This window comes from Rhinichthys klamathensis, unplaced genomic scaffold, assembly GCF_029890125.1.
Source record: "Rhinichthys klamathensis goyatoka isolate OS25496 unplaced genomic scaffold, OSU_Roscu_1.1 h1tg000082l_1, whole genome shotgun sequence".
NCBI lineage: Eukaryota > Metazoa > Chordata > Actinopteri > Cypriniformes > Leuciscidae > Rhinichthys > Rhinichthys klamathensis.
In genome coordinates, this window is record NW_026606624.1 from 3,250,745 (window position 1) to 3,278,592 (window position 27,848).

Below are 27,848 nucleotides of genomic sequence, written 5' to 3' on the forward strand. Positions count from 1 at the left end.
CAAAAAACATTTGAACTTTCTAAGCATACGGTCCTTTAAATACAACGGAGCACATTAACAATGGTTTCATTGTGTACATTTTACTTCAGTTTCACAGTTCACACCCAACCTGTTAAATAGAGGTTAATGGTTACTAACTTTTGAACAATGCAGGACTGATCCTTATTTTGACTATCCAGGTTTTTAGATTAAACATGATTAACTTAGTTAAAAAAAAAAAATATATATATATATATATATATATATATAAACCTTTCAGCAAACATACATTTAGGTATTTTGTTATATGTTTACTTTCGGTGAAAGAGAAAGGATGAAAAGGATGGATCACATTTGCTGTAAAGGGATAGGTGGGGTGATAAAGTTTCATAACGTTCAATCCTAATTCCAAGTCCATAGTCAGAATCACAGATTCTGTAACAAACAGCTTGTTTAATTTCACATTGTTCTCAGTCTAATGTTCTTTAGGCTCTTTGGTTTCGTGGCCCGCTTTAGGAATGTATTAAACTGAGGTAGTCCTGTGATGATAGTGAAATTTGCCCTGGCGCCCTCATGTGGCACAAATCAGAGCGATCTGTTGCACCTTTCCCAGTTCATTCAGCAGCTGTTTGATGCTTTGCTTGAGTTCAGGCAGACGGTCCAATGGCTCTGGAGGCTCCAACTCACCCGTGCAGTCCAGCCAGTTTTCAAGCACTGAAACAGGAAACCATGTTTATGAATAGTTAGTGTTTCGATGTATTAGCTTTAATGTAAACGAAACATTCCCATTATACAAATCACCAAATGAAAAATTGCACAACATAAATCCAGCCCCCTGAAACCCTCTGGCACACCATCAAGCTCCCTTTCGATAAAGTCCATCCTGCGAGTAACCTCTTCTTGTAAAGTCTCGATGTGTTCCAGCAGGTTGATCCTCCACTGCTGGGGCTGAGCTGCACCCTTAACCCCGCCTCCATCACCACACGCCTCACGCTTCTCTCCAACATCCTGCAATTTCACATTCACTCATTACTCACATTGCAGCATTCAATGTAATTAACATTCAGTTACAAACAATATAAAACAGTCAGTCTACACTACTGTTCAAAAGTTAAGTAAGATTTTTTTTTATTGTTTTTCAAAGTCTCTAGGCTCACTAGGGCTGCATTTATTAAATCAAAAAATACAGTAAAACAGTAATATCTTGAAATATTATTAAAATGTAAAATAACTGCTTTCTACTTTAGATGCATATGTATTAAATATATGTATTAAAATGTAATTTATTCCTGTGATGCAAAGCTGAAATTTCAATAGCCATTACTCCAATCAGTGTCAATTCAGTGTCACATGACCCTTTAGAAATCATTCTATTATTGCTGATTTGGTGCTCAAAATTTTTTTTATTATTATTATTATTATTATCGATGTTGAAAACAGCTTCTTAATGTTTTTGTGGAAACCATGATGCATTTTTTTCTATTTTTTATAATTTCTATAAAAAAAAATCTTTTGAACAAATGTACATATTTTGAAGTACACTTTTTAAGTTTGCTGTGAATCATTAAAGGAATAGTTCAACTCAAAATAAATCCTAAATGACGACTTTTTCGTTTTTGTTTTATTATGACATCAAACCGGTCGTGCTGTGTCTGAATGAGCCAGATTCAGATGTTTAATATTCAGTACGTATTTTAAATATTGATGGACCTCTTATAATTTTGGACCACTGATACTTTTATTGTGCTTTTTATCATTTTGGAGCTTAACAGCACAAATCCACATTCACTTTCATTATAAGGAAAGAATGGCACATTCTTCAACATTTCTATTCTATTAAAATCCACTTTTAGATGTACTATTCCTTTAAAAATGTCAGCTCACTGTAGGATCAGACCGTAACAATTATATTTCACAGAACTGGACAGTGTTAAATCACTAATATTAACCTCATTTGACCCTCACCATCCTGTGGTTGAACAGCTGAGCACTAGATGTCTTCAGTAGTGCTGGTTGGATCTCTCCATAATAGTGTTGTTCATTCTTCAGCACTCTCTCTGTGTTGTGTGATCGATCTTCCAACACCGACTCAACCCGTGTCTTCAGCACCAGCCTCGGCTCCAATACTTGGTACAGTGTTTGTGGCTTTTGGTAGCAGTGCTCACTGCTAATGTAGTCTTGGAAGGATGAAGAGAAGGGCTCTTTATGTAGAATGACTTCTGAAGATGCTGATGAAGAAACGTTTTTTGCGTCTGGAAGAGCCATGCTTTTTATCCTGGATCTCCCAGTCAGCTTCCACGGCTCCCGCCACAACTTGAGGTCTGGATGAGTCTGGCTCCTGCAGAAAGGGATGTAACACTCTTTTCATGTGGCTTTTCAAACAGCATGAGTCTAATTGGTTAAAACAGATATAAAACAGCATCACTTAGGCCGCATTTACAAGTGACCCAATTCAGATTTTTTCCTCCCATGTGGCACAGATCGGATATGACCCACAAACATGTAAGCAGGGAAAAAAGCACATGTATTCTGATATGAATTGGATATGTGCATTTGCAAATGACGGTGGCGAATGACTTCAACTCGGGTGGAGACAAACTGCGATCACATGACTCTTTTCAATGGCGCAATGGAGGACGAAGGCTTTATGTATTTTGAGTCTTTGGGGTGAAGGGACAGTGCAGGCAAAAAAGCAGGGTTGTTACAGAAACAAAGGCGTATTTTAAGAAACTTCAGGCGAGATGGGAATGCACGGTTTTAAGCGCTCGTGGCTACTGTGCCAACATAAAATCAAAAGCTTAAAAAGCAAGTACAAGGTAGTCAAAGACCACAACAACAAGAGTGATAATAGCCATATTACATTCCCATTCTACAAACAAATGGAAGGCGTTTTAGCTGCCGACCACCTGAAATACTAGATAGTTTCAGAGAGGAAGATGCCGCGTCGCCAGTGGACTGTCAAGAGCCGGAGTGTGAGAACATTAAAGTTACAGGTAAAGGTAAATTAAAGTTTTTGCAGACATTAGCTGGCATATAAATGTTATTTTAGCCATTGCCAAATTAGAAAAAGTGACGATATATTATTGTGTTAGCCAGTATAACATTAGATAGAAGGGTGTAATGTGTAATGACCTAGCTATCATCAAATGAATAGTGTAAATGAAGATATCGGATATGGGTCACAAAAAAAATAAAAATAAAAATTCAGATATAGTCAACAACTGGGCATCAAAACCTGCAGTGTAAATGTGGCCTTACTGTAGCACGCTGATTTTGAGCTGCAGGCCATTGAGGACTTCCAGCACATGCTGAACGTCCCCTAACAGCTGATGAGTGCCTGCGATCTTCTTGCCGTTCTGATGGGAGTAGTTCTCCAAGAAAGAGAGGCCATACATATGGCCGGTGCTAAGCCAGTCCCTGTCATACCAGTACCGCAGGCTCTGTCTCTGACCTCTGGTCTGCCCTGGATACACACAAACAAATGCACTGGTAAGCCAAAATTAACTTAAAACAGCAGAAAATTCCCTAATTCCCTAGCAGGAGAAAGGGGAATTGACAAAATGCGGAGTCAAACAACTAAAACTGCCACTCATCCTGACGTCCACATTAGAGTTTTGTTTAGAAATCAACACTAAAACATGCATCACTTCCAAACCTGGAGAATCCCGGCAAATGAAGCAAGCGTATCGTTCTGGAACGTTCTCTTCCAGGAGGCCCATACAGGTTCCATGCTGCCAGTACAGACACTCTTTACACTGAGGTGCAAGAGAAAAAGCAACAGATGCGATCATTGTTCATAGTGAAAATGTTATAGCTAAATCTTCTATTATAACATAATATTTCTATTTTAAAATGTAATTTATTCATGTGATGTCAAATCTATATTTGCAGCAGCCATTACTCCAGTCTTCAGTGTCACATGATCCTTCAGAAATCATTCTAATATGCTGATTTGGTGATCATTAACTCTTTTGTAACATTAGAAATGTCTTTACTATCACCTTTGGTCAATTTAATGCATCCTTGCTGAATCGAAGTACTAATTTCTTTACTGACCCCCACATTTTGAATGGTAGCGTACAGGCCAAATGAATGGTCACCTGTAACATGAAGTCATTTTCCTCTTCCGCTTCACACACACAGCGGACGGTTTCCTGACTTCCTGTAGTTGAGGCAACAGAGCTACAGCTGAGAGGTGAGGCAATGACATCCAGATCCGCCCCCATTTCATCTTCACTCCAACCACAGCTGTCAGAGGACCAGTCTGAAATGCTATCCTCATCTGGAAACATATTACAAAACTTGTATTATGAGGTAAAAACTTAAGATAATCTCAAATTGCAAAAATCTATAAACTCTACAAAACATTAAGATGGACAGGAAAACTTCAGTTAAAGCACTGCTGAATGTACTAACAGTGAAAATATAAATTGACAGGAAGTGGATGAATAGCAGAGCAAAATGTATTTTTTTTCTTAAATTATAAAATGCAAGATGTTTTGCATAGCATGTGACGTATGATAATATAACATTGTTATGAGATTATATAATAGAATTACACTTCTATAATTTATATTTCTACTTTTATTATAATTTACAGTTACGAACAGATTTCAGTTCAGTTACAGTTGTTGTGCACAGAAATAAAGATTTACCATCACTCAAAAATCAACACTTCAAGAACTGAATGCATTGTCTGTAAATACATGCTACTTTTCTTTACCTGATGTGGTTTTTTTCATCTTTTTCTTTTCCTTCAACTTTATACGCATGAAGTCTCTAGTCTGTTTCTCTTTTGACCTATCACGTTCTTTCACACCTTCTACAAAAGGCAAAAAACAAAGCTCAGATAGATCATGTCATGTATTAAAGCCTTCAATGAAAAACAAGGAATAACACTGAAAATCCCACATGCTTTCAGTGAAATACAATATAAATTTTATCCATTAGCCATACCCATTTTCATAAATCTCCTCTCTCTCTCCTTGTTAAAGTATCTATGCATGTTGCTGTCTGGCTGATTGTCTCTGGTCTTGTCCCTGGTCTTGTCATTCAGTGAAGGCCATCGTTGGTAATTCTGTGCACTGACAACAGGGGGCGCAAGAGAGCGTATCTTCACGGTCACCTGCGCACACTCATGCGATGTAACGCACCTCTTCTTAGAGCCATCCTGATTATTAAGTGCGGTCTGTTTGTCCATTGCCTGGATCGGGTCTGGCTCCATCAGACGATCATCTCCATGGTAGTATTTCATATGATAGTGCAGGAGTTTTGCTTTGCGGAAAGACTTCGCACAGCCAGGAGCACTGCATTTATATGGATTATGGTCCAAGTTGATAGAGAGCACTGGTGGCGGTTGGTTTCTGATGACTCTGTATACTGTGATAAGTACAATTTACATTCATCGTCACTAATTCAAGATGATTCTGATTGTTCTCATTAATTAGTAGAGATCATTACTCACATGGTTCTCTGCTAAACCGGTTGGGGTTGTGGAAGGCTTGTTTTCTAACTGCTACAATTTAAAAAGAACAACAAAAAAAACATGATTATAATGAACCAGGTCTTATTTGAGTAAATATGTGTTTTACAGATGTGGTGGGTGGAATCTCACCTGTAGGCTTAAAGGTTTCTGATTGGCACTGAGCCTTTGGTACTGATGTGTCATTGGATGGTTGTGTCAGACATAAGGGGTCTGATCCTTTTCCTTGAGTTCTCTGATTGGTGGATTCGCATATGGGCTTGCAATCATTAAAACTTTTTTCTGGAGGAAAGAAATGAATGCTGAGGAAATCTACCATTATGGCACTAGTAAACACATTTTTAACACAAGTCAAATAGTCAAACCTGAATCAGTCTTGGTTTTTTTGGAGCTCCTTCGTGCCATTGAAAGTCTCCTCTTCCCTAGAGAAAATAAACTTAAATGTTAAATAAACTTGAATAAATGAAGCCTCACCAAATGAATTGATTTTTTCTGATAATTGCATTTGCGATTGACATTTTTGAAAATTGAGTATTTAAGAAAAGACTATTCATTTTTTCATGTTCAAACATTCAACCATCGAGCCTTTATTTCAGTAGCCTGGTTAAAACCAGACTATTCTCAGTTGTAACTGAGTTATGGTCTGGCAAAGCGTCATAGACAAATCATTTCCAGAGGGGCGTCATCAACGGACGTCGCGGATAGACCTAAAACCAATCAGAGCGATGAAGGAGATGACGTATGCAGAGCGGCAGAAACATCTCTGAGTGTTGTTCTTTGCTCGGTTTTTAACAAAAAGGAAACGTTTAAATCGCTTAAAACAGACGCGATGGCTGATTCGAACGAGTGATGTTCGACGGCGGCATCCATCTCTGTAATGTAGGCTACAAAATCTGCTTCAAAATCCCAGCGCTGTCATCATCGTGTAAAGCCCGCCCCAACGTTTCTGATTGGTGCCTCAATTTCGATGGATTGGAAATGGGCTTGAATGAGCTCTTTGCCAGACTAACTTTCAGAGCAAATCTAAATTTGCCGGAAGTTGTCTGGGTTTTCCCAGGCTATTATTTCAGTGGAAAACATCTCTTTTGTTGAAAACAGTCAATTTAGAAGTGCTTCTCATTACAAGTTTGATGAAAATGGTTGGTGCATGTTTGGTTCCCAAATACACATTATAAGCAAGCCAAACCCAGAGCAGATGCAGAGATGAGTTTGTGTGGAGCAGCATTTACTGCAAAGCCACTCTGAGAGGACGAAGACACTGGATAATAAACTGCTCACATGTTAAATTAAAACAGTGTCGTGCTTCACTTCAAAAGCACGCATATCTTTCAGTAAATCGCAGCCTTTGCAATTTGATAGTTGCTCTGATCCATATTGTGGTGTAAATTGTATTTTGATTACTTGTGTAGCTCTACCACATGGAGTTGAACAAATAATGTTCGTTTCAAACACGTTTCCCAAATATTCCCCACAAATAGCCCCGCCCCAAACTCAACACCTTTGGTTGAGCCACTGTTACCGGGTAGGGCTGGTCGGGAGTCAGTTCTCAAACAAACAGAACATTGTTTTGATACCGCCACAGAACCAAAAGCAGTGTTTATACTTTTCAGGGAAATCAACCTACAAATCACTCACTTGTATAGTCAAGAAAATCACTTTGATAAGTTTAACTTTGTACGTACTTCTTATTCGCTGCCTCCGTGACTTTCTGTCATGAGGAAGACCTTGTCCTTTGATTTCCTCCTCTTTTCGTTCCAGGACTTCTGCTTCTTCTGTCTCATTTCTCTTTACCACCCCCTCATTAAAGTTCACACCCAAATCTAACACCGCAGAGTTCTCCATTTTCAAGCTGGTCTTCTCTTCTCTCTCCTCAGGCCCTGAGCCCCTCTTCAGAAATAACTTACTGTAGTTGTGCTGCCCTATTTGCTCCAAGACTCTCTCTCCCTCTGCATCTTCCTCCTCCTCCTTTATGCTTATATTTTGCACTTCAATGCATTTCCCATTCCCATTGCTTTTCTTCTTTTCACCTTCCTCTCCATCCAAGACTGAGTTCTCATCCTCCTCTTCCTCAGGAACACGGTCAATCTGTTTATCACCGCTGGCTTCATTCTCCTGCATTTTCTTGTCCTTTACTGTCTTTTTTACCATTGGCTTCTCTCCATTTTTGTCAGTTAGTTTCTTTCTACACTAATTGGAGAGAATGAGAGAATGAGTAAAAGAAGAGAAGGCCCAAGTAAAAGAAGAGAAGGCCCAAATTGGTACTGAAATAGAGACGCAACATGAATAGGATAAAAATACAAAATGAACCTCTTTGGTGAAGGGCTTCACATGGATTCCTTTGACTGTTTGGATGACACCGTCATAGAACTTTACAGTGTAGGATGCTGCAGGATCATTTTGTACATTTGAATCACATTTGAAACATACCATTTCAATTTGAAAAAGAATCTGTTCACATAACATCTGTTTCATGCAATATTTACATAACAGCTTACCATCTTTGTTGACGACCAAGACTTTAGCAGGATAAAATCGACAATCAGACCAACTGGCAAGAACTTTGTCATTCACATGAAATCCCTGCAAAAAAAGTATGAATTAAAGCAGAATTTATTCATTTGCATTTTACAATGGTTTTAAATGTGGTTTAACCAATCAGTATTTAGGGTCAAATGATCTGGTTTTTAAGAGACTTATTGACCTTGACACATAGTTAAGTGGGTCTGCTTTTCTGCATGCTAGTTGCACCACAAAACTAATATAAACAAATATTAATAAGCACTGAAGTTGTGTAGTAATATACACTACAGTTCAAAAGTTTGAAGTCTGTAAGATAGAAATTAACACTTTTATTCAGCAAGGACACATTAAACTGATCAAAAGTGACAGTAAAAAGATACATATTACATAATGTTACAATAGATCAGAGAATCCTGAAAGTACCATGTTTTCCTCACAAAATATTAAACAGCATAAATGTTTTCAAAATTGATAATAAGAAATGTTTCTTGAGCACCAAATCAGCAAATCGTGTGACAATGAAGACTGGAGTAATTATGCTGAAAATTCAGCTTCACCAAAATGAATAAATTACATTTTAAAATATCTTAGAAATGGAAAACAGCTATTATATATGGAAATATTATTTCACAATATTACAATTTTACACTATTTAAAAAAAAAAAAAAATGCACCCTTGATGAGCTTCTTCCAAAAACATTGAAAAATCGTATGACCCCAAACTTTCAAACGGTAGTATTTATATATAATTTTCGAATTAAATAAAGGATTATGCCAAAGTACTTTACAATGTTTTCTTTTCAATCATTTCATTATTTTAACGAGGCTGTATCACCCTGAATAAAAACATGAAAAATATCAAACATTTGAAGTCAGAAATAAAAAACATGTTCACCATAGTATGTGTACTCAAGCCATTGTATCATGCATGTATGAATTGAATTTTTATGTATCCCATGAATGAACAGTTAGTTCATTTCCAGCTGGACAATTATCTGTAAATTATATTTGTGTAGACAGGTTGATGCAAGATTTGCTTTTGCGATCCACACAGTAATAATCAGTTGAAAGAACAACAGGACTGATGCAGCATCACTTTCACATCTCACTGAACAGATTTATACGTGAGGCTGATCCTAGATTAGCTTGCATATACTGAGATTTTTGAGGAGCAGTCTGTGACTCACAGGGATAATACCGTCTTCCTGCCGTCCCTCTCTCCTCAGCTGAACCCTCTCCATGGGCCTCAGATACGGACTGGCCCAGTCAAACCACTCATCATAGCGATGGCTCCACTGACGATAGTGGATTAAGACTTTCTCATCCTCGTAGTCAATCTTCTCAATGTTGGCAGCATACCTGGAAGCGAAATCACATACAGATAGCTTGCGATAAAAAGGAGTGATGGACAGGCTAAAAAGAATTACTGTTTTTAAAAGAATGGCACTTGCCAGTTCTTCAGACTGTCCCGTGCTTCAAGAGCAGCGCCCACCTCAAAAGTTATTCCTCGTCTGTTAGGAGGTGTATTGCTCATGTTGTCAGCAAATACCTAATATGAAAGTGTCACATTTCAGTAACTGCCCAATGAGGATTACATTACATAGATAATTCTCAAATCAATACTAGGGCTGGGTTAATATCGAATTCTCGATTTAATCGATCCTCATTTTGAAGAACCGATATTGATTCTTAAATCCCATTTATTATCGATCTTTCAGTCTATGTTGTTTTCAATTGATGAATGAACAAAGCAGCGTACTACCTACCATCCAATAAATCGCATTAAGCTTTGTGCTGTTACTTCTGATATGAAACAAAGTCTCAGCTTTCAAATTTTGTCACTTTTATTACGAAATTCAAACAATAAATACCGTTTTGACGCTCTTTTATGTGGCGCGACAGATTGCACGTGAACGAATTTACGCTTTACTACTATTTACAGCACGAAATAAACATGAATGAACATCAGAAGGTATGTTGAAAGATAGGCCTACAGTACAACTTCTCAACAGATCATGTAATCGCTCAGTGTTTCAGTCACCCAATGTCACGTAGTTACATTTACCTCAGAAAAGCAATTCAAAACTCGTTAGTCAGCTAGAAAATTAACTCCAGATAGGAGCATTTTGCTAAATATATGCACTATATTGCATATATTCATTGTATTTTTACTTAACCTGTTCTTCAATATTTAATGTATTTTTAATAAATCCGCCATGTTTTTATGACAGCCACCATTTAAGTGTTTACATTTTTTTTAAACCGAGTAGAAACATAAGTAACTAAAATGTATTATTATAACGTTTTATTGTACAATTTAAATGTAGGAAGAAGTTCACTGCCCTACAAATCAGTTCATTTTAACCTTTAATAGTATAGTGATGCATCAACTGGATTCCCTGTATAGTTTACAGCATTAGTTGAGAGAGATTTTTTCCTTGAGGAAATATTATTGTACTGTACCTAATAGTCCACAATTAATTGATATCAAATTGAATTGAATCAAGATCTAAGCGTGAAATTTGTGTCAATGTCCAGCTCTACTTAATACATTCAAGTAGACTATTTAAGAGCTAACATGAGAGAAATTAACCCTAATAAAATGTAGTAAAAGTGATTAAATATTTCCTTTTCCGATAAAAATAATTATAACATTAGCTGACACTCTGAAGTCTGAACTGTATCATTAATAATAATATTATTAATAATAATAATGAATAATAATAACTGTATTTTGGCAGGAAAACAATTATGTACAATTATTAATAATTGTGTATTTATTGTCACAGCTTGCTAAAATCACATATCAAGGCCACTGGACTGGTTACTGGCACTGTTTTGTAACAAATTTTTACTTTTAACAAAGTAAGTATTTGACTTGTAATATAAATCTTTCAGATACAACTTTTGATTTTAATAATGTATTAGTAAATGTTGAAATTAACTTTAACTAATATTAATAATAAACACTATAGAAGTAGTTATTATTGTTAGTTCATGTCAACTAATGTAGTTTAACTAATGTCAACAAAATAAACCTTATTGTGAAGTGATACCAAGATTTGAATTTTTCATGCTACAAGTTTGCATTACCATTAATATTATTAAAATAGTTTAAATGATTAAGAATGAATAATTAAATTCAGAATTATTTCAATGTTTATGCTTAAATCACAAGATTTATTGTTTTGACTTTTGAAAGCCATGATATTCCATAATTTACTTTTATAGGTCTATAGCGAAATCTTTCCCAGTACTCCCATGATCATCTCTGATCTACAGCATTTGACTTAGATACTGTGTAGGTGCACAGAATCCAGGTCATGGCATCATGCCACTAAACAACGCGAACAACAGACTTAGCTTAATTATCAATAGCCCACTTAACTAAGCCTCTTATTTATATATGTAACTTGTATATAAGTTTAGATTCAACATTCGGTTTAAATTAATAAAATGTTAGGAACAGGATATTAGATCTATCAAAATGTTACAATTTAAACTATTAATGCTACAAAATAAACCATATAGGCCAACATACATAACAAAACACAATAAACATACTTAATTAACTTATTTACTCTTGACTGAGAAGTCGGTAGGTGAGTGATTAAATGTGATTTTATCAGGGGCCACCAGTGCCTGACAATGACAATGGAAACAATAGAGATGCCATATATTCCAATACTACACTACATGGCTGCTTATTATTACCAGATTGCATATTTCTGCCTGTTTTTAGCCAAAAGCAGACAGGGGACATAATTTAAGACCATTTGAAATGCTACAGGAGCATTTTCATCTTAGTAAAAACACAAGCAGACGTTAACTTCCTGACTGATCCACACCCTCCACGAGAATAATGACATGGATAGTAATGGGCGAGTACATCGCCACTCCCACAAATACAAGCTGTAAATCACAACATGCATCTATCAATGCACATGTTACGACATTTATTTTATTTCATTACCTAAAATCTGCAAGTATAGATTCAGTTTTCTAAAACAGCATCTTTAAACATATTGTACTCGAGCAAAGTCTTGCCATTGCGAAAATAGTATTGTATAATGCTGTAAATATCAATTACCTGCAGCGATATCCGTCTCTTTATATACAAAGGCGCGTCGCGTCTTTTATTGTAACCACGTTGGGCGCGAGACGCACTTACTATTTTCCAATGTGTTCCACAGACTACCGGTATGAACAATAACAGAACTGCGCATGCGTCAGCGACTTCGCTTCTATATAAAGACGTCTAGGAGCTTTATTGTGATTTACACAGGCATTATTTTAATACATTACCCTTCAAAAGTTTGCATTCATTAGATAAAAAAAAAAGAAGACATTTATAATGTTTTTTTTTGTTGTTGAAATATTCAGATAATCCTGAACATTTGTTTTATCAGGACAGGAACCCACAAAAAGATTATGCAGCACAACTGATTTACATAGAATCATTTCTGAAGGATCATGTGACACTCAAGACTGGAGTAATGATGCTGAAAATTCAGCTTTGCCATCACAGGAGTAAATTACATATTAAAATATAAATAAATAAATGTAGCCTTGGTGAGCGTATAGAGACTCATTTGAAAAACATCAAAAAATCTTAGCAACCCCAAACTTTTGAACAGTAGTCTATTTATATAATGTACACGGGTTTCCTGTTTACAAACATTACAGGTTGTGTGAGCATACCAGAGGCAGAAAGCCAGATTGGTGAGCTGGTCCGTTACTGCAACAACCTTAAGTATTAAAGCTTTCCTTATTGTTTGTTTGTATAACTGCTGACTCAATAAAACGTTATTTTAGTTGGATCTGTTTGTCTGTCTTTAATTTTGTAGTGTGTTTCTGTGATATGTATGAATTATGTTAGGCTAGTAATGTAATAGCCAATGTTAGCAGTGCAGCATCTACTGGACAACCCGAATTTGCTTTTATATAAGTTACCTTACGCTTGTTTACGTTACACAGACACCACCACTATGCTACAAGCCTATTACACGAAACCACGAAACACGTCTTTTTCTGCCTCCCGGTTGCGTGCGCAAGCAGTGATGACGTTGCCGAAAAATCCATGTATAGGTATAATGTATAGAGCCTAATTTTATGTAACCCCTAAAATATTAAATAAATAAACAAATCACATCTTTGTGAAACTTTATTATACTTATTCCTCAACATCCATTTCACACAAAATACACACACAATCCAAAGGTTGTATAGAATATTTTGATCATACACAATCAGTCTATAGCACAGAATACTACATACAAAAGTATTTAGATTTTCTATTTTCCAACAACTCACCACCACTCAGTTCCATTTATAAGCAACATCAGTAAAATAACCAGCACTATTTACAAGCTTTATTTACATACAAAGAACATGAATACACAAAGGGTACCTGTCTTTTTAGATAAGCCATGGATTTTATTTACTCTTTTCCAAGATTTTACATTTTAATTATTCAAAGGTTGTTGTTTTTTTTACAGGCATCTAACAATGGCATATACTCTCATTATTACTTTATATATTTAATTCATTTACTTTTTTTTTTTTTAGAAGTAGTATTTCCAAATGGTATTTATGAGGCTGTGAACTTCCAATGGGAGCTGAAAATGTACTATTTCATGACTCTGGACAATTTCGCATAAATTACATTCCTGATTATCAGGGAGTAGCAGTTTCTTTAAAAAAAAAATCATAAAATAAAATACAAAACTTTCACTTCTTAAAATACTGTATATCATTGGATAGAGTATGAAAAAGTCCCACTCAATCTAACAAAACCTATTTTCCTCTTTTCTAAAGTTACTCTTAGATCAAACTAAGAACAAATACAACGTTTATACATTTGTCCTGTACATAACAGGTAACCTTTTCTTTAAAATCCACAAATCCACAAAGATACTGTCAGGACAAACAAAATAAAGTTTTCTTACAGCCTGTCACTATGACTTACTATACAACACAAGCGTACAGCGTTTGAGTGCTCACAAAGCAATGCATCCATGCAAGTTACCTTTAACTTTGAACCTTGCAATGCACAACGTATGTACCACTAACAATTCGTGATCATCACAACTGAAGATGTGCCTTTTTTTAATGCATTTCTTGAACATGCAAAGAACTTAGGATGAAGGCATGACATTTCTGCCATGTTACCATCAATTTCACTAGTCTTTATATCGAGGAAGTGGGCAGAACACACCTAACTAACAAAACTAACAGTGACGTTGAGAGTTTTCCAGTTAAAATATATACACATTTTTCACAAACAATCATCCTTAAAAATGTACTTTTGTCTAAGATTTTGCCTAGTTTCTGTCCATGTTGTCATATTTGTGAGAAGGGTGGTTGTGTATCACTGAATCACGTACTGCCAGTGAGACGTAAGGAGAACTTTAAACAATGCCCTCTATGAAGCTTGTGTCCAGATGTACAATAAGCATTCGCAGAAAAGACATCTCCTTGCGGGTGTTCTCGAATATGACACGGGGGTCATCCGACTGGCACCGAAGGCAATTAGGAGCCATTACCATTGCAAGGTTGTTTACGTCCATTTTAGTGACTGCAACATTCGTAGGCTGAGCAAACACCTGAGGAAGACATGGGACATACATAAGTGAAATACGAATTATTTTGTGCATTTGAAAGCATTGCTGCCCATTGTGTGCGTTTAAATGTTGTGGCTACCTGTAGGAAGTGGATGAAGTAGCACAACACCAGCCGGTTGAGCTCAGGCAGCAACTGCACCACTCTGATGGCTGCCACAGGATCATCATAGTTACTGACACACTCCTTGTAGAAACTCATAGGGATAAGAGGCTCTTCCAGCTCACGGTACCAGAGCTTCATCAGAGAGGCTGAGGAAAACATTGGTATAAGATGTTTAAACATGTCTGGTATTTTATTGGAATGCCAGTAAATATTGTCTTTGGCTATGTAATATTCTTATAAATGCATGAGAACAGTTACTCACCAGGAACATTAGGGTCTGACAAATTTTCAGGAATCCTCCACTGGTCTACCTGTAGCTTCAGTGCATTAACTTCATCAATGTCACCAGGGACCCTGTAGGAGGAAATTGTAATGTTACACTCGAGAACCACCAGAGGGAGACAGCACACCATAATTATGCATGAACTAGACTGTGAGTTCGGCAAAATTGTATGTCCCCCAGTTAGTCTTTCGCATCCATAAGTTGTGCAATTTCCCTCCCAAGAGATAAATATATGACAGTAGGGGGAATCTATTTTGAAACTGCAGTTTGCCAAGCAACAAGCTACTCATAACTAATATGTTAAAAGGAGAGTTTGATCATTCTTTCCTTTTGGCTCAAACTAAATCAATCAATACTAGGTACAGAATACTACAATACAAATGGATGCTTAGGACATACATTAGCCCAGTTAAAGTGCATAGGTTTAATCCTAACATCCCGGATAATTGCATAAAATGTAAAGAGGAAATTGGCACACTGTTTCACTGTATGTGGGGAATGTAGAGAGTTGTAGGTGTTCTGAAAGGAGGTTCTTGAGGTGATCTGGAACCTAAATTGTGTCTATTGCATATACAGTACTGTGCACGTTAGTATTTTCGCCAAAATAAAAAAAGTTATTTGCAGTTGTTTTTATCTTTTGCTGTAGTGTGTCTGTAGGAAATATCCTACAGTTTACTTTTCCAAACATTCCTTTTGCCATTAATTGTATTAATCCAGTGAGATTTTTGTATGCACAAGGAGTCTGACAACAGCCGGTATCATCTGATCTCACCATCATCAAGTCTGTCTGTGATTACATGAAGAAACAGAAAAAAACTGAGACAGACTAAATCTAGAAGAACTGTGGCAACGTCTCCAAAATGAAGAACATGAAGAAACCTGCCTCCAAAGCTACAGTACTGTGTAAAGTTTTAGGCACTTGTGTAAAAATGCTGTAAAGTGAGGATGCTTTCAAAATGAATGTCATAAATAGGTTTCATTTATCAATTAACTTCTATTTACTAAATCAAATCCATATTTGGTGTGACCACCCTTGTGTTTAAAACAGCTTTTGTCCAGGTACACCTGCAGTTTTTCAGGTAGATTTGCAGGCAGGTTTCTTCAAGCCTCTTAGGCCCCATCCACACTACTGCGTTTTCGTTTAAAAACGGAGACCTTTTGCTACGTTTGCACCTCCCGTCCACACTAAAACGGCAAAAACGGAGACCCAAAACGGAGAAGTTTAGAAACGCTGCCGATCCGTTTTTCGTTTTGAATCTCCGGAGGGCTTTTTAGTGTAGACGGGTCAAAACGGAGAACTTTAGAAACGATGACGTAGTAGAGGCTCACGCTCGACTCTTATGATTGGGTGTCATCAGTCATGGCGTATATCTTTGCTAGCAGCTGTTGTAGAAGTAAATTATGCATTTTACAACGCTATAACTGCCTACATGCGCTGGAGTCAAGCTATTATTCGAGTGATCTGTGGCAATTCCCATGTGCAGCGGCGGCGTTGGTCGTACATGGAGCGTCGGTTTGGGGTTAACCCAGAGCATGGTGGGATAATTTTATCAATGAAGTTGTGTTTACACCGGGACGCGCATGCCCAGTGTTGGTGAATGGTCACGTGATCCGCGTTTTCAGTCGTTTTAATGTGGACGGAGATCAATTCTAATACGCAGCTAAAACGCTGGTGTGGATGGAGATCGTATTTGTTTTAATTATCCGTTTCTAAACTAAAACGCAGTAGTGTGGATGGGGCCTTAGAGACGTTGCCACAGTTCTTCTGGATTTAGTCTGTTTTAGTTTTAGTTTTTTCTTCATGTAATCCCAGACGGACCCGATGATGGTGAGATCAGATCTCTATGTGGATCAGATCATACCGGCTGTTGTCAGACTCCTTGTGCATACAAAAAGCTCACTGGATTATTACAATTAATGGCAAAAGGAATGTTTGGAAATGTAAACTGCTATTTCCTACTGACACACTACAGCAAAAGATATAAATAACTGGCTTAAAACTTTTTTTGTGTGAAAATACTAACATGCCTAATACGTTTGCACAGTACTGTATATCCTGTAAGGGTTGCTGTAACTGCAAACGGAAGCTCATAGATTTCAGTTTAATACAAGCTAAACGTGTTATTGCTTTAGCATGGAAAAGTATTCAAAAGCCCTATTCGGACGGTAATTGTTTCTCATGGGGTCGTAAGGTATTTTCAACATTTACAGGGGCTAGTATGTGATTTTATTGCCGTCCAAATCCAGAATGTCAGTGTTTTTCTCCCACCACCCGCGTAAAAATCCCTGGCCGAATTACCTAGTGGTTTCTGACAAACACCAAGGTCGTGTGGTGATTTAATTGCCGTCCGAATCCACATCTCTGAGCTTACAAGAAGAGATCACTTCAAAATTCACTGTTTAAATCCTTTTTGATCACTGTCGAGCACCTTACTTACGATAACTGTTAATCTGCATGCATTTTAAAGATGTACACTTTTATTACTAAAATGCTGGAAAGTATTTACAAGAGCAATATTTCATCACCGCTCCACCTCAGGGAACAAAAAGGAGAAAGAGAAAAAAGCACTATATAACTGTATACAATTACAAAATACAGAGTTAAAAAAAAGGGAGTTTGATTAGTTTAAATGTGTAGTTAACTACACTACAAGTTACGTTGGAGATTGTAAAGGGCACAAAGTCCTTTTAAATAAATTAACAATGTGATGATATAATTTATTTTTGCTGTCAGAGCGAAAACAAGCAATTAGTGTGAGAGTATTAAATTTCTAAATTTCTAATAAAACTGTAAACTAATTAATACATACTACCGTTTAAAAGTTTGAAGTCACTAAGATGTTTTTTTTTATTAATACTTTTATTTAACTGTGCTAATGACACATTACCAAAACATTTAGTTAAGCTGGTAGCGTCACAACTTTTAATTATTTACTTGTCAACACACACTCATATAGTAAAATATAATCTGCTCTTCTATTCTGCCTAATTAGTAGTGAGTTAAGCAGGTCTTACCTGAATATCCCCTCAGTCTGAGCTCCACCCAGAGCCAGCACATACTGAGACAGCTGCACTTGCACCCATGGTAACTTCCTGTCTGGGAAGAGTTCACTCTGCCGCTCCATCACTTCCTCTAGAGAGCTGCCGAATAGTGAGGGGGTCATGATAGCACGTCGACTGTGGTCCACCTCCTCCAAACTAGGCTTACGGAGACCCTTCATGGGAAATAGAGCAATTGCTGCTTATTATCTTCTTTCTTAAACATCTGATTCTTCTTCGGTGTATTTGTTAAAAACTCACCTTTTTCCCTCCAGTGACCGCCACTTTCTGGAGCTTCCGGTAGCAGTACTTGGCATATGTGCTGATGGGAAGCGCTAGAGACAAAAAGACATAATTTATTCCTACTATTCGTAGACACAGGATCTGCACAGCCTAATCGCTGACAGATTTACGTCTAATGCATCAAAACCTGTTTTACAAGTTAAACACTTTGAGAACTAAGTCACTTTTCTTTGTCTGGAACGTGAGTTCCATATTGCTTTGTAATAGTTGTTGTGGCACCAGCGATCATGGGATCACAGCGGCACGTGGGGAGTGAAACACTTCAAAATGAGTCACTTTTTTAACAATGAATGAAAAATTATTTGGTTCCATCAGAAGTGTGGAGGAGGAAATCCAGCCTGCACATTCTGTTAGTAGTGACTCATCAGATCAACATGTGAACTGGAGGAGAGGAAAAGACAGAGGGGTTTTCTACTAGGCTGTGTTTCATCAATGTGCTGTTTTGTCCTTCGGTTATGTAAGAGCCAAGGACTATAAAAGTAGACACTGCAGAACATTTTCCATTACTTAGAATAAATTATATTCACAGATATCACTTGATGTCAGATTCTGAGACAAACTCCAGACTTGTAGAATCACTAAGATTTATTGTACATTCAGAAATTTTGAATTTATAGTAGTCTGTGCTCAGTATTTTAGAGAGTCTCTTCAGGATTTCTCTGGTTTCACAGAAGAGCTTCATAACTCCAAAGTTAAATCCATAGGGGGCATTTCTAATACCGTCACTGCAGGCTTTACGAATCTTAACTAAAGGAGCCAGATGGTAAAAACTTGTGTGCGGCGATAAAAAGCATCTTTTCTGGAATGTGCCCCAAACTCGACACCCCTTCAGATTTATGGCAAACAGGTGACACACATGCGTGTTGACACAACCTCTTGTTCATTTCCCCGCACCAGACTGCAATTATGTTTAATGAGAGATATTGCATCATAAATTTGCCCTTGATCTCTTTTTTTTTGGATTACTGAACCTAAACAGTTCATTTACAGGGTAAACATACGGATTCTGCTTAATTCTGAATATTTTGCATGACTAAGTGCTGGTGGTCCGGCTCTGAAGCAACAGCTTGCACTCATTTGAAATGAAAGGCAACAATAAAGTGAAGGAAAGCCAGAGGAAACAACAATCTTTTCAGAGGCCACAGATGAGACCACACAGATCTTTGTGGTGACTCCCTATGTCAGAGAGATGAGTAAATTCCTGTTTTACAGCGGCCCCGTCATCAGGGCATTCAGCATCCCAATAAACTCCACAGCTGAGCCGGCCCTACTTACAGACCAGATCTAACCTTGAGAATCCTCACATAGTGACTCACATCCAGCGCTGCAGCGCTATCTGTGAAGTCGACCCACTTATCTGGACATCTGCCCATCAGATCCAACTAAATGACTCAAAATCATTGCAGGCCATGAGCCATATCCTGCTCCTTCAAGTGGCCAGTGGCTGGTGCTAGTCTAATGATCCTGTGACTAGAGATGGCTCATGAGTAGTTCTGCAGCAGTGGCTGTGAGTCACTGTTACGCCATGCATGCAGGCAGTGAAAATCAGTGTAAGGGATCCTCACTGTGGTCAATGCCACGGCTATGTGTAGGCAGAAATCTGATGAGATCATCAGGACCAATCATTGTGGTAATACAGTAACAAGGTCAAAGTGTCGCCATATGGAAGTACAGTCATCTACTGATTAGCACACGTGATGCGTACTGCCCGAAAGGGCTAATTAAAATAGTTTTATTGACCTGTCAAATAATCAATGTTGCTAATGCAGTGGGATGCACCCACAAATGAAGAGCACTCAATATATATATATAGACCTGCATACCAACATCTAATTCTTTATCAGTGTATAGTGGTTCATTAAATCTCTAGTTGATCCATTACATATTCAAAATCTCTTAAAAATCTCTCAAATGTCAACAAATTTTCCTCTGAACAAAGTGACTTTGAGGTCAATTTATTCTTTTTTTTTTTGTTTCGTTCCAAAATGTGTCTCAGATAAGGAAACAAGCATAGTTAAAGAAAACATACCTTCTGCTTCCTCCTCTGAGCTCTGTTTTCTCTTCTTCCTTGACTTTGAGTTCTTCTTCTTAATATCCTGCTGGTCCAGTATGTACAGGGTTACTACAAAAGAGACGAAAAAATAAAAAAATAAAAACATTTATATATAAAATACTGCTTTCATTTGATATATTTTTTTTAGAATACATTTAGTTACATTATATGCAAAATTTATTAAATCACAATTAATTGCATGTTAAGAGGTAAGATTATTTTAAAAAAGAAAAGTCCTTTATTTGATCAAATATATAATAAAACTAATACTGTTAAATATTATTAACATTTAAAATAACTGTTTTCAATTTTAATATATTTAAAAATGTAATGTATTCCTGTGATGCAAAGCTGAATTTCCAGCAGCCATTACTCCAGTCATCAGTGTCACATGATCCTTCAGAAATCATTCTAATATACAGATTTGTGCTGAAGTAACATTTTCATTTTATTATCAATGTTGAAAAGTTTGCTGGTTGAACATTTTTTTTCTGGATTCTTTGATGATCATTATAAAAGTCTTTACTGTCACTTTTGGTAGGTTTATGCATCCTTGCTAAATAAAAGTATTATTTCCTTTAAAAAAAAAAAAAAAAAAAAACGTACTGCCCCAAAAATTTGACTTTGACTTGCAGGGCTGTTGACAGGATGTGTTCTTTGCATTTTTAAGATGCCATAAGTTTTAAAAATGTGTCTTGAGGCCTTCCGTTCCATTTAGTTGTGTTCGTGTCACTGTTTTAGAACACAAGAATGTGTCCTGTGTGAACAACTTCTTGATGGTTTGGCGAGACACGCTGCCTGTAGCCTAGTGTATGGCTCAGTTAGCAAGATTATTTGATAATATTATTTGATTTTTAATTAACTGAAAAACTCACTTTTCTTGTCATTGGTTGGCTCCAAGTGCCTCTGAATGTAGCCTTCCAGGTAGCAGCAGAACTTGGGTGAAGGAGCGAAGAAGGCGAGGCACACAGCCATAAGCTCCCAGCCTGCTGCCAAACTGCGTGGGCTGGTGTTGCCAGTGGTCTGCCTCACGAGCTGGACATAGAGCTCATCCCTCAGGCCCTGCATGCCCCAACACTTAGTGACAACTAGAAGAGCCGCATGCCGCCGGTCCAACCGTGAAGGTCGGTCTCCCATGTATGCCTGGACGAGCTTAAACATCTCGCAGGCTTCTTTGCGCACAGTGCGGTCGTTGGTCATCAGCATGGGTTTCTTGATGGAGCCGCGGTTCCATGACAGCATGTTGGCGATGGAGACTCGACGGCGGAACAGGCCCTGGGTGTGCATGTTCAAGTGCTTGCTGGCCCAGTCGGCCATGTTGGAGTCTGGGGGTGGTGGCTGACGGAGGGTGGCGTAGGATAGCTGGTAAGCCCCACCATCACCTCCCTGTAAATTGGTATCGCTGGCTACGTGGCGATGAGGGCCGAGTGAGCCCGTTCTGTTGTCTACCATACCTTTCTTTCTGCTGTCCGACTGAACTTTTGGCTCCAGTGTTCCCGCCTACAGAGGAGGAGAAACACGGTGAGAATAAAGGTATTCATAAAAAAAGTCTATTTCTCTACAGCTTCAGTTTGTTCCAACTGCCGTTTACTTAAACTTGACCCTCTGTTATGTTTGGCAATAATTGCAGGATCGAAAATTAACGCAAAAATCACAATAATCTCCATCAAACACTATGTAAAAAAAAAAAATCCACTATAGATGAAGTATGACCAATCGCTGACATAAAAAAAAACCTTCTACAGCAAGTCGTTTCTCCTTCTATGTCTCTAAAAAATAGTGCAAATCCAGCAATGGCCTCATTTTGATCCCTAGAGGAATTTTGTCCTGTAATAAGGTCCCTTATGCAGCCAATGCCTCTCTTGCTGTACTGAAAGCTGTATTCCTGTTTCAAAATCTAGACACAACATGTGTGCCAACTTCACTTTTATACCAAATATAGAATATTTAGGACACTGTGGGTCAAATTGACATAATTCATAGAGGTCATTTAAGCAATACAATTAGAGTTCACCTTTGTAGAAACAATTTGGGTCTATTAAAACCATATGGTTTTTATTTTTATGGTTTTAAACTTAAACTTACAGATCCGTATTATTTAAGCATTACTTATTTACTAGATATATATTTTATATTTTCAGGTTTTAATATTAATTTTCATACAGAAAAATATCTATTTAGATTTAATGTATTTTTATTTCACATTCAGTGATTTTAGTGCTTCAACTTGCAATTGTTTTATTTCAAATGGTTGCTAAGGCAACATTTCAAATTTTTGTTTTAGGTTTTTTAAGTTTAGGTTGTTCCTCTAATATGCATTTATAATTCAAATTTTATTTAAGCTTCATTTCAACAAAACACAATTTTTTATAGTTTTAGTTAACAAAAACACCACTGTTATGGATGGATTCCCCATGGTTCCCCATGACACAAGAAACAGAATCATAACATATTTTCAGATTTTTTTCTCCGTGTATTCACTATCATCTGCCAAAGGTTTTGGGAAGCATCACATTGATATTGCCAGTGTGGTGAAATGGCTTATACACCAGGGAATGAGGTGACCTATGATGTCATCAGCTTATGGAACAATCCCCAGCAGGTTCCAAACCCCTATCGACTGCACCGTAGACACACAATTGGTCGGTACAGTGACCACGCCTGTCCAGGACCCAACTGTCCCGTCTGTGTCAGCGACGCTACCATATGGGCCACAGTAGCCATCCTTCCTGCTCAATAGGCGTCGTGTTTTGCAGCTCCACTACGTTCTGGCATTTCACCCATTACCCTGGCAGTTCACTGCTGGACTGGAGGGGGAGTTGGGTGCGACGTGAGTAGATATCATCGCCTCTTTTTAAATAGGTAATAAAAACGTTTGCAACGATCAGCACCTGTAAGTCTCAAAGCCCTAAAATAATCGCTTTCATGTTTCCAGAGCTGATTGGATCAAAACCCAAGTAGTGAGTTCTTGAAAGCATTTGAGAAATGCTTTCCTCTGGGCGCCTGGCTGTTGAACAATGCAGATAGAATTCATCACTGAGGGAGGACATATTACAGCTTTGCTACGGGTCAGAGCAGCAGTAACCGTTCCTTTGAGTGAAATTATTGCCCTTAACTGGAATCATGTGCAGCCGAGGAATTACCTCTAACTTGCCTGACTGCAATGTTGAATACAAAAGAGAAAGATGTTGTTATACTGCCTGTTGCCTCATTGTAATTTATGTTTTAGACTGAAATAACTAAAAGACTGATGTTTTACATCACTATTATGTTATAATGGCTGGTGTAAGGTGCACACAATACTCTGTTTCTAATACAGACCACAGGGAAAGAAAAAAATCAGACAAGCATGAAAAACTTCAACCAAAACAAAACGCTCTCCCAGCAGTCCCACATAAAGATTAAACAAATACAACGTCTGGTTTTTAATGATGCTGAAACTCAAGATCTGTGGAAAAGAAGTGTGTCAGAAGTTCATACACATATTTTCTACAAGACTGCAAATCTCTATAAAATAACAAGGGAAAAGCTGTAATAAAGCTGAAAAGGGACGTGTAAATGTTAAGCTCATTATAAGTAAGTGATAGTTTACCAGAAGATTGCCAGTAACATTTTACAATAAAATTTTTTTTGGTTAATATTAGTTAATGTATTTAAACTATAAATATACTATTATTCATTGTTAAATGTGTTATTATATGTAGACATTAACATTAAAGGGATAGTTCATCCAACAATAAAGGTTTCATCATTTACTCATCGGTCCAAACCTGTATGTCTCTTTTCTATGGAACATAAAGTAACCTATTTTGAAAAATGTCTGTCTTTTGTGTCTAAACAATGCAAGTCAGTGGGGTTTAAACAATGTTGTTTAAACAAAAATAGTTTAACATTCCAGAAAATATATACTTTTGCGGTGAATGTGAGGCAATATGTAAAGCGCTTTGGTGACCATTGGATCTGTGAAAGCGCTATATAAATGCAGTCCATTTACCATTTTGCATCTTTTTTTTTATTTTTTTATAAATGACAGAATCGTCTTTTTTGGATAAACTATCCCTATAATCAAGGTTAATAAATGCTGTAAAAGCAGTGATCATGAGACCAAACTTAGGGCTGTGAGATATAGCTAAAAAATATCTTTAAATCTTTAATTCACCGATACCGTTTTATCGCCCAGCCCTAACCAAACTAATGTTAACGAATTTAACTTTATTGTAGTGTTACCAAGTCGTTTCTACCAAATAAACTGAACATTTCTATGTTGTACCTGTGAGGGGGGTCCAGCAGTCTCAGGTGAGGACAAAGTCAAACTCTTCTCAAGCGTGTCCACCTTTTCATAAGTCCGCTTCTGCCGTCCTGGAATCTCCAGAGATGTGAAGGCCAAACTGGGATGGTTACTTGTCCTGCTTTGTGACCTGCTGCAAGATGCAACGTCCTCCCTGGAGGAGCACCGACCCACGCTGTGTGTGCGCTGCGAGGAAGAGTTCTCAGACATCTCAGAATCCAGACTAGCTTTGGTCTCCCGCATGGTGTTTGAGCGACTGACCACCTCCCTCATCTCTTCCATCAGGCGCTCGTTCAGGGCTGTAAGTTCCCCAGTGCTGCCCACAGACCCGGGTCGGCCCTGGGCTCCAGCACCTATCCTCCTCCTGCTTTTCCTCCGAAGGCTGGGAGATGGGCCGGTTGAGTAACCTGAGTCCTGGTAGCTAACGGCGGGAGGCGGTGGTGTGGAATAGTCCTGAGATCCTTGGCTGCCCTGCCGGCTGTGGTGCACTTCCATAGCTCTGAGCACACTCACTTCTAGGATCCTCCATGACTGCTTCTTCTCCAGGCTGGTGGGCTCCTTCTGAAGCCCCCTTGTCGGGAGAAGCAGAGACTCGGATGCTGAGGTCGGAGAAGGGCTGGGAGAGGGGGCCGCTGAGGTGGAAAGGAGCCCTTGTTTGGGATCAACATTCACCATGTGCTTGATACACTCCAAGCCTGCTGGACTATAGTCTGAAGGGTTCCTCTTGTGTCTGGATCCGGTGTGAGACTGAACCGGGTGCTGGAGGAGTTTCATCTTCTGAAGGCTGTGATTGTGTCTGGATGGGCCATTGTGTAGGTGAGCACCTTCAACCTCCATATCTACTGGAGGCTCGTCGTAAATGGGGCAATCGGATGATGGGTCGTCATAGAGACTTGCAGTTGCTCCATATTGAGGAGATACTGGCCTAAGTGAGCTAGACTGTGGTCTTAGAGATGCTGTAGAGTCCCCAGAGGTCACAAGGCAGAAGCTGCCATTGCTCGCCTTCCTCAAGTGGTGGGCCTGCTTTGAGTCCGCTGCTATTTTTCCTCCTGGTGTGGTTTTGTAAGCCTGCGGGGACAGCATGTAACCTGAAACAGATTTGACACTGCCAGGATTGAGTGTGCAGGCACTATGGTCACTGGCTTTGCTCTGTGGGAGATGAAGGGAAGCAGCTCCGTTGGTTCCTTTTGTCTGGCTTCTGCCAATGCTGCTGACCTTTACCAACATGGCGGCTTTGGATCCAGGTGAGGGCTGCCACCTCTGAGATGTGTCTCTTTGCTCTTGCCTGTAAAAAGTAAAAGAAAAGCATTTTAGTTAGATAAATTAGAAAATAAGAACCAAAAATAAGGAAAGAATTCGTAAAACACCGGAAGGCAACACAAATCTAAAAAAGGAGAAGCAGTAAAAGCAAGTACAAGTAACTTTGTTAAAAAGCTAACCTATGAAGCCAAAACCAATCGTCTTTATGACGCCTTTAACAAGTCCAAAACAGTCTAGCTAAATTCTCAGCAATTTAGGGAAACTAAAGGGCTGTGAAGAGTATAAAATGTCTATTTAAACATCCATAATGCCATTGTCAGGAAAACAAAACCACGATTGTTCAACTGAAATAGATTTTAAAACACTACAATGTTGGAGTGTAAAACAGTTTTGTGGTGAAAATGAATGTGGTTCCTTGAATTGTTCTTATTCAAAAGTTTGCCTACATGTTATTGTCACTACACCAATCTGCTTCTGTTTGTAAACCCAACAACTCCCACAGCTTCAGTACTCCTAGACAGTGTTTCATACTGAAGACAAAAGATCTAATCTGTTCACTTCACATCAGGTAGACTAATCATTTAGACACTAATGTACTCGCACTATTCCCAACAGAATATTTTCTGACGTGGCCTCATAAATCTGCATTTGTTAATTTACTCAATCTCCAAAATTAAACAATATGCATTATCATAGTAATTTTCGATAAAATGTTAGAATGTACAGAGTGAAAACACAAAATAAGTCATAGGTGTTTAAAAAATAAACTTAATAACTTGCAGATAATCCCTAATCGACAATCGTACAAAACAAAAAATCAAAGCAAAGAGAGTAGTGAATACTTCATTTACCGTTATTGTGTGAGGAGATGAACGCCTGTCCTGTACTGAAAGAAATCTATGAGGGATATGCTTTCACAGAGCTTTTATGTACACAACTGGATACCACACTAAAAAAACCCCAAGAAATCCTCTGATAAAAACTGCTCAGGCGCCCTTCTCTGGGGATTTTTAATGAGTCACTTCTCAAATGAAGCTCTGGTCCTGCTTCCTCTTACACCTCAACATTCCATAAACACAAACAAAACGGACCTACCCTATCAAACTCAGAAAGAAGGTAAGAGATAAGAGTTATGTCAGACTGTAGGTAAACACTAATTTAACCATTACATTGACTATGATAATCCACTGTTACATTTTGAAACAACACAGGATCATTGCTGTGGAGGAAGCACTTCCCTTCTGTTCTATTCGCTGAGGCATTTTCTCTTATTAGAATTGTTCCCTTTTCTTCTCAAATCATTTCTCACCCAAGAAATTTCTAATTTCTTTTTGAAGATAAACAGCCATTTGAAATGCCAGACAGGTACAGCATATAGGAAGACTGGAAATCAGCCATCTGGCAGAGCCCCAAGGCAATTGCAAAGACTGTCAAACGTGACAACACAACAATCAACAATGTTCAAAGTCTGTCACAGAAAGACTTGACACTTGAATCACAGTGTGAATGTTTAGATGGTGTTGGTTTTCTCAAGGTAGTGACGGAGGGGGCATTGCTGTATAAGTGTTACCCACCAAAGAGAAGACTGTAAAAAAGTAGCTGCTCTTTCCTGTGAAATTCAGCCTTCTGTGTCTGCCATGACACAATGACATAACATCCTCACAGGGTCACTTTAACAATAAGGCAAAGTGATAGGCATGATTTCAGTTTGCTTAAATGTTGGGAAAACAATGCTAGAAATGATCTGTAATGTAGAGTTGAGTCTCCAATGTGACACTGAAGATCCAGGAGAGATGTTTATGTAGGCCCACAGATTAAACATGCTGTTGTTATATGAGTTCTGCCGATGTGAGAAAGCAGGCAGCTCAATTTCCTGTCACAGGGAATGACTAGTAAAAAGCTCAAAGGACAGACT

General features: G+C 38.0%; 2 protein-coding genes across 5 annotated transcripts in view; both read right to left on the reverse strand.

Moving 5' to 3' along the window:
* Positions 1-64: 64 nt before the first annotated feature.
* Positions 65-12,193, reverse strand: phf20a (PHD finger protein 20, a). 4 transcript variants are annotated; one of them, XM_056251513.1, is made up of 17 exons: positions 12,072-12,193; positions 9,474-9,530; positions 9,169-9,340; positions 7,957-8,041; positions 7,769-7,845; positions 7,144-7,648; positions 5,827-5,883; positions 5,594-5,743; positions 5,444-5,494; positions 4,936-5,358; positions 4,703-4,801; positions 4,080-4,261; positions 3,635-3,734; positions 3,238-3,442; positions 1,945-2,317; positions 834-987; positions 65-693 (listed from the first exon to the last, which is right to left on the reverse strand). In XM_056251513.1, exons 3-17 carry the CDS (start codon positions 9,220-9,222, stop codon positions 551-553), a joined length of 2,658 nt encoding a protein of 885 aa, XP_056107488.1. In that variant the 5' UTR covers positions 9,223-9,340; positions 9,474-9,530; positions 12,072-12,193; the 3' UTR covers positions 65-550. The 4 variants fall into 4 exon arrangements, with proteins under 4 accessions (XP_056107488.1, XP_056107489.1, XP_056107491.1 ...); XM_056251514.1 differs by having other exon boundaries at positions 5,444-5,491; positions 12,072-12,187; XM_056251516.1 differs by having other exon boundaries at positions 9,433-9,530; positions 12,072-12,187.
* A 1,297-nt stretch (positions 12,194-13,490) lies between these two features.
* arhgap46a (Rho GTPase activating protein 46a) overlaps positions 13,491-27,848 on the reverse strand; it is a 47,118-nt gene continuing 32,760 nt past the window's right edge. Inside the window, exons 3-10 of the mRNA XM_056251517.1 lie at positions 24,656-25,958; positions 21,261-21,885; positions 20,362-20,454; positions 18,291-18,364; positions 18,006-18,205; positions 14,970-15,061; positions 14,684-14,853; positions 13,491-14,586 (exon numbers count right to left, since the gene is read on the reverse strand). Coding sequence (XP_056107492.1) covers positions 14,392-14,586; positions 14,684-14,853; positions 14,970-15,061; positions 18,006-18,205; positions 18,291-18,364; positions 20,362-20,454; positions 21,261-21,885; positions 24,656-25,958 — 2,752 coding nt within the window. The 3' untranslated portion in view covers positions 13,491-14,391. The remainder of the gene's footprint in view (positions 14,587-14,683; positions 14,854-14,969; positions 15,062-18,005; positions 18,206-18,290; positions 18,365-20,361; positions 20,455-21,260; positions 21,886-24,655; positions 25,959-27,848) is intronic.